Here is a 7629-nt window from a genome sequence, read left to right as displayed (position 1 = left end):
CCACGTAAATAGTGATATTACTAATACAACCTGTTCGAAATAAAGAAGAGAAGTAAGTTGTACTATTCTGGAAAAATATGACACTTGCAAAATATAAGAGAAACTTGGAAGAAAGAAACTTGGAAAATAATTATTTATTTCACAACTCCCAATCAGCCAAAATGAAATCGAAGTTTTTCCCCAACACCAAATCACTCTCTAGCCTTTCTTTATTGCGGCCAAGCATAGATACACCTTGACATACAGATGACTGGGGAAACCAAAAAAACCAACCCATAAAAGAAAAAAGAAAAAAGAAAAAAACTACAACAAAAATATAGAGTGGTTAAAAAGTTAAAAAAAAAAAAAAGGCTGACTTATAAATAAAGAAGGGTTAAAAAGTAAAAGACATGATTTGGTGTTCCTTCAACCTCTCAATCACCACCCCAACCCACGCAACCGACTCACTATCACTCGTCACGCGCCGCCGTGAGTTGCCAAGCTGACGTGGCAATTAACGGGCGCGTATGCCACCCGAGCATCAAACAACCGTCATTTTCTTCCACTCGATAGCCGTCACCGCCAGCAAATAACGCTAATAGCATACTCGCTTGTTTAAAAGCGTTCGACCCGAGATGTACCGGGTCGAACCCTGATGAGTTCATACGAACTCGCCATTGACTCAGTGTCTCGTGTCGTTCGACTCGGTCTGAACCTTCACATGCCACAACATTACATATTTGTCTCCCTAAATACACCTCGGACATAACCAAATCTTGATTGTTAACAGGCTGAGTTAGAGTTACCGAACTTTCCAACGAGTCGAACATGGTTGAGTAATAATGCAAAGCCTCGTTAAACCTGTCCAGGAACACGCTCGCGTTGTGGTTTGCTTCCTGCTCGACTATCGTGACGATCTTGGGATTCATTTTCTTGATAAGATTCAATACTTTCTCAATCATCCCAGGTTTAGACAACAACCTATGCAGCTCGAACACGGAGTTAACAGCCACAGCCTCAGTTTCCCGAATATCGAGAATAGAAACATCTAGATCTGCTAATGAGTTAGCTACAAATCCACGAAATTCAAATTCCACCCCGATTGTTTCAGCTAATTGAGCTAATTTCCATCCAACTTGTTGTAACGCGTCGGTGTTATTAGGCTGTGGTGGGCCAATTCCGGTTAACCGGAATGCTGGTGGCCCACCAGGCCGTAAAGCTAAAGCTTGAATTAGAGCAGGCCATTGCATACCCTGTTTTAGACTGAAATCAACAACATGAACTTTATTGCAATTTGTAAAAGCTTCAAGAATCGCTTGATTTGCTGTAAAATGAGCGAATTTGAGATACGGGCACGTTTCATAAAAGTGCATCTGCAACACATCTGTGTAAGATGATTCAATTGAATAATCTTGTGGGTAGATTTTGTAAATCCTTCGAGCTAACGCTTCTGCAAAATAAGTTGCAACTTTTCTCATAGCACCGGACTGGGAAACCGCAAGTATTCCGATATGTCGAACGAGGGCATCAGCTACATTAAACTCCTCTTGTTGCACAGCTTCAGCACATGCCATTAAAGTATGTACAAGTCTAACACCAGTTTCTTGTGAATCAACAAGTACAACAGGCCTTGTTGATGAATCTGTAATTGAACCCGAAGAAGAGAAACTCGATCTCAACCGTTTATTAGTACTACTGTTACTAGTACTCTCTGATGATATTAAATCTGGTTCGTTGAGTTTGCGAATGTTGGTGTTGAAAACAGCACCACCTGGAATTGCTCTTAAATCATCATCAGATATGATTCTTGTTGCAGAAGTAGATCCATTTGACAAACTTAAGTTATTCTCCTCGAAATTAGTTGAAATCGAAGTGTGACTAAGCTCGGACAACATGCTTTGTACCCAACCAGAAAGATCTGATGGGTTTTTATGAACTGTATCAGTTGAAAGATGAGTTATACCATCTTCCATATTTGTACCCATAGCCATTTCAAGCTGTTCAAGTTTGTTTGCAACTTCAGCCATATCTGAGGATTTAACTTTATAGCCTAAAACAGCTAAAAGTTCATCCATACCAGCATCTTGTTCTTCTTCTTCTTCTTCCCAAATCTTAGCTTTGCCATGGATTTGGGTTTTTTCTCTATCACGATATCTCTTCATTTTTTCTTTTTCTTTTTGTGGGGGTATTTTTTTTTTTTTTTTTTTTTTTTTTTTTGAGATTATTGGGTTTTTTTGACAAGTGCTGCAATTTGAGAAGCAAATGGTTTCAAGAAAGATGGATGATTTTTTCCATCAATGGGGAAGGAGTTTGAAGGGAAAAGGTCTGATTTTTTGTGTCAACTTTCAGATTTTTGGGGAGTGGTTTTCTTTAATTTTTTTTTTTTTTTTTTTTTTTTTGGGTTAGAAAAGAATATATTTTGGGGGTTTGTGATGAGAGAGTGAAGAAAGAAGTGCTCGTGAAGAGAGGCGCAAGCTTCGAGAGAGGTACAGAGGGGAACTGGAGAAGATAAGGAAGAGAAAAGAGGCCAGCAATAATATGACTTTTTTTTTTTTTTTTGAGATTTACAAAAATGTAATTATAAAGTACTCCCTCCGTTACATTTTATGACCCTGGGAACAAGAATGATGTTTGAACCTTATAGTGTGGAATAAACTAAAGAAATTTGTGTGGTCAAAAATTATTTTAATAATAAAAAGATATTTTTTTGTTCATATTTACTTGTTCACTGTGATCTTGAGCACTCGTTAAGAAATAGTAAATGAAGTGAATAAGTTATCGTGATGCTTATATTAATTGTTGCATATTTTTAATGCATTTGAAAAGTAATTTGAAATGAGTAATTATCATTTGATAAAATAGAAAAAAATTAGTAAATTTTTAAAAAAAATAAATTATTTTTGAAAATATATAAATATGTCATTTCTATTTAAAAGTAACAAGTAAAAGTAAAAATATACTTTTAAAAAATTGGATAAGTAAAAGTGAACAAAGGGAGTAAATTAAAGTTGTTACTGAATATAGAAATATATCTTTTTTTTTTAGACTGAATAAAAAATAAAAAAGCGTTATATAAATTGATACACGGAGCATTACTTTTGATGTCTTATTTTTTGAGATACTATATAAATTAGATGAAAAAGTGTTCGAATTCTTTTTACAAAAATAAAAAAGAATTTTTGTGAAAAGCTTTTTAACAGCTTTCCCACTCAAATGTCTCAAATGGAGTTTGGTTCAAAAAGTTGAATAAGAACTTTTACAAAGATCTTTATTTAATTTTTTAAAACACAGCTCATATCTTGTTAATTTATCTGATTAAACTTTTGAAATTTGTTTATTTTAGTTTTTGTTACAAAGATTTTTTGAAAAAACAATATGTTCGGATAGTAGTATTTTATGTTTGATTAATCAATCTAAAAAACTTATTTTTATTCCCTTCCGTTTGAATTTATATGAAACCTCATTTTTTAAAAATAAGACACGTTTAAGAAAAGAGAAAAACAGGCTATTTTGAAACTTGTGGTTCAAAATATCACATCATATTAAAAATTTGTGTGGCCCAACAAAATCATTCATAAAGTGAATTTGTTTCCAAATTAGGAAAGAGGTCATTTATTTTGACACGGACTAAAAAAAATATGTTCAAACAAATTGAAACTGAGGGAGTATTATGTTTGACAAGCTTATGGGAGAAGTGATATTTCTGAAAGCTTAGTCAAGCACTTTATTCTCTAAAATAAGTATTTTTAAAAAATATAAAAATAAGTAATTTTGGCCCCTCAGAAGCTTGGCCGAACCGACTATTCAATATATATGATATTCTTTCCTTCTTAATCTATTTGAAAAATAACTTTTACTTTCAATTTTACCTTTAGTAACATCTATATATTAGTTATAGTCGTGTCATAACATCTTTGAAATCACTAAGTTTATTAGTAATATTTATGACATGTGTTTAAAACTACTCTTTTTTTTTTTTATTGAAGAAGAAAATCGCCTAATTTTTTCATAAAGTATAGATGACTCTCATGACGAATGCTTGGATAAAGTATAAGATGATGAACCAATAAGGAACGTCATAATTCATAAGTAATTTTCATTCTCAATCAAAAATATCATATTCAAATACTATTTGATTACAAAATCTTCCTGCTAGAGAGCAATTTATCCCGTAAATTCGAATTAATTGAACCGCAATACAAGTACTGAATATCGAACAAAACCAAAGAGAAAAAGTATAAAATGATGAGCTAATGAAGGGGGCCACAAAGTCTCTGGTGCTTAAGACGTTATATTTTAATGGTGAACCCTTGAATTGTGTCTTTGATGTGGAGGTACATGAACCTTAGGGGCATCTATTTGTGTGATGTGGACTTCCTTTTTAAGTTCATTTGCGGTGTTGCCACGGCTTTTTGCTTCTTTTTATGTTGCTGACAGCCAATTTCCCAATTTTTTTTACGAGGAAAGGAAAATCATTCAACAAACTATGGTAAACTACTTTCATTTTACTAGGATGTATCTCCTAAATTAGAGATTATGAGTTTTGAATATAATTTTTTTTAGTAGGGAGCGATTTTTTCGAATGAGCCCTACGCGATGAGAATCCAAATTAGTCGGACTATAATACAGGTATCGTATCCCGAATGAGAAATAAAAATAAAAGTACGTTCATTTTTTAATTGAGGAGCATATACGTTTGTCACCGAGTATTTGATCAAGTAAAATCGTTCAGTTCTTATAAAATCTATTGTCAAAACACTTTAGAGTGGAGGAAAGAGATTAAGCGACCCGAAAAAGATTTTTCGTGAGATGAGAAATGAAATATTTTTTTTAATGTAGAATTATAATCGCGTGATTGTCTGATAATGAGCAAGAAATATTCATCTTTTTGCTTAATTGAAAGAATTAAATTCATAATTCGTTAGATGTTCTTTATGAATGTCAACTAAATAATGTCAGTAAATTGATCCTGACCGTGCAATTATTTGATAACCATAAATATTCTTTCTAATAAACGATTAAGATGAGTCAGGCTCAATAAGATTCAATCAATCCTATTTTTCTATTGAAGACAGAAAATTGAACCAAGAATTTTCGTTTTGGCAAATGGATATCTATATCTGCACTAAACTCTATTTATGGTTCCTCAATATCCATCTTTCTAATAAACAAGATATATTCATTTATCGTCTTATGAGTACCAATTAAACATCGTAAGTAAATAAATTCTGACCGTTCAATCAATTAATAATTAGAGTCAATAATTTATAAATAATTCGTGTGAGTCATTTGATCAAATATTATATTTGTAAGGTAAAAAATTCACCAAGAATTTCATGATAAATAAGTATTCGTATTTGCACGAAATTTTATCCACGATCCTTCAACTTCACATATTAATTATCCAGACATATGAATATATTTAATTTTTTTTTTACCACCCCTCAACCTACGTGTCTCTCAATCGCGTTAATGTGCATAACACGTCGGCTAGTAGTAGACTAAATAAAAAGAAAAATTGATAACAAAAGCAAAGAGGAAAATAGAAAGCCTAGGCCTGCGGCTGGGGCTTGGGAAGAGGGGCCGGTGAAGTTTTATTAAATAAAATAAAGAAAAAGAGAGTGAGGGCCATAGCCACCTGCAAATTGCAAAACTCTTACACCTTGTTTGGATGGTTGCTACAGATACCTTTATAATAATGTATTGTTATGTGGAGTAATGTAGAAGAACATAATATTTAGATACGTTGTATCGTTTTTCGTCGTTGCATAATGTTAAACATCAATAATTTGAAAGGATAAAACTATAAGAAAAATAAAGTACGGGTAAAACTAATATAAAAAAGATAAGAGTAATGAATAAAATACGAATATTTACAAAGACAAAACGAGAAAAAAAGTAACGTAATGACGCGATCAAACGAAATCGGTCTTTACATAAAATGAGGCTTTTCGTCATTCCATAACCGTGAATTTAATAAGTAATAATCAAAACAAAAATTGTATTTGAACTAATAACACAATACTCCCTCCAATCCGAAATAAGTGAGTTTTTGTGGTGTGACACACATCGATTACATTACTTAAAGGGTCGTTTGACAATATTATCCATTTACTCTCTCCAAACTTTTCTTAAATGTAGAAATAATCATTGTTGAGATTTGAGAAACTCATTCGCAAGAAGAGCAACATAAAAAAAAAAAATTAATACTCCATCCAAATAAAAAATAGTGTCCATTTAGCCTTTTTTTCTTGGATAAAAAAGAGTGTTCACTTATTAAATCAAGAAAGAATTAATTTTATTTTTCCAGATTTACCCTTATTAATTGTTATGTGATCAAATCTCAATACTTATTTAATTAGGAGCAGTTTAGTCAAATTACCTATTTTTATCTAAGAGTTAGTATTTTTTTAAAAATATGTAAATAGCTAAGTGAATACCTTTTCTTTATCTTGAGAGAGAGTATCTCTTTGGAGTTTAAATTTTTTTATTCATTTTAGAGAGAGTATCTCTTTGGAGTTTAAATTTTTTTATTCATTTTAGACGAAAAACTAGATAAATTTATTTATTTTGACACGGAAGGAGTAGGAAATAACCATTCAAACAGGCTATAAGGGGGGAGTGAATGAATTATTGGGAAGGGAAAACAGTGACTGCAGGTGGGACGACGCCGTACTGACACATCTACCACTAAATTGGTCCATTCAGCCATGTGATTGATTCTGCCATTTCCGATTCCTTCCCTTTCTTTCTGGTCCCTCCCTCCCACGTTACTCTCCTCAATTTCATACTACTAGGGACTATTAAAAATAGTAAGAATAATCTCATTTTTCTATAATATCTTACAGTATTATTTTTTGTTGAACTAAATCAGATCGAAAATACCTTCAATAGAACGTTATATTGTCTTGAAAGAGCTTTTCTTGAGTCGGAGTCTATCGAAAACGGTCCCTATACCTCTCATAAAGTAGGGATATTGATATTCGACAACGAAAATAAAGAAAGAGCAAAGAGTAACAATTGAGAATTGGAGCTAAAAAAAACGTACCTGGCAGCGGAAGATTGGTCCCTGGAATTTCCTCTTGAGGCGCTGCCTAGGGCGGTGCGCCAGGCTTATTTTCGGCTGTTTTCCTTCCTCAATTTGGATTTGGTTTTTTTAAAGCCCGGGCCTTTTAGTACCCTATAAATACATATTCTACTCGGTTTTTACATAACTTTGGATAGCAAACCCTTAGTTCGAGGCTTTGGATCTGAGAAGGCTTGGAGCGCCGTGGAGGTCGTAGTTACGGGGTTTTACCTTCTCTTCTACCGTAATACTTATTTTTACGTTTTTATTCGGATGATTTGTTGTTTTCCCTTCATATACATGTGGAGCTAAACTCTTTAGTTCTAGGGTTTTAGCTCAAACATGAAAGTTGACGTTTGATTATCGTTTATTTCTATTGATTTTCCATCTTTGGGTTATTTATTTATTCTTGTGTTTAATTGTTTAATTACTTAATCACTAATTAGACACTATCTGTGGCATGTGAATTGAACTAGGGATAGAGAATTTGCATGCGTAATAAGAATAAATAGAGCTTGTTCGATTAATCGTTTCGCTAATGAGGATACTAACATACCCTTTAGCCTTGCTTAGTTGAATAAGAA

The 7629-nt window shown here is 32.8% G+C and overlaps 1 protein-coding gene across 1 annotated transcript; it reads right to left on the bottom strand.

The window, feature by feature from the left end:
• Positions 1-119: 119 nt before the first annotated feature.
• Positions 120-2530, bottom strand: LOC132042260 (DELLA protein GAI-like). The gene has a single exon (XM_059432856.1). The coding sequence runs from the start codon at positions 2139-2141 to the stop codon at positions 450-452; it is 1692 nt and encodes a 563-aa protein (XP_059288839.1). The 5' UTR covers positions 2142-2530; the 3' UTR covers positions 120-449.
• Positions 2531-7629: the final 5099 nt, after the last annotated feature.

Source organism: Lycium ferocissimum, unplaced genomic scaffold (assembly GCF_029784015.1).
Source record: "Lycium ferocissimum isolate CSIRO_LF1 unplaced genomic scaffold, AGI_CSIRO_Lferr_CH_V1 ctg14342, whole genome shotgun sequence".
Lineage (NCBI taxonomy): Eukaryota > Viridiplantae > Streptophyta > Magnoliopsida > Solanales > Solanaceae > Lycium > Lycium ferocissimum.
Note: the sequence above shows the minus strand (reverse complement) of the source record. Positions and strands in the feature narration are given on the sequence as shown.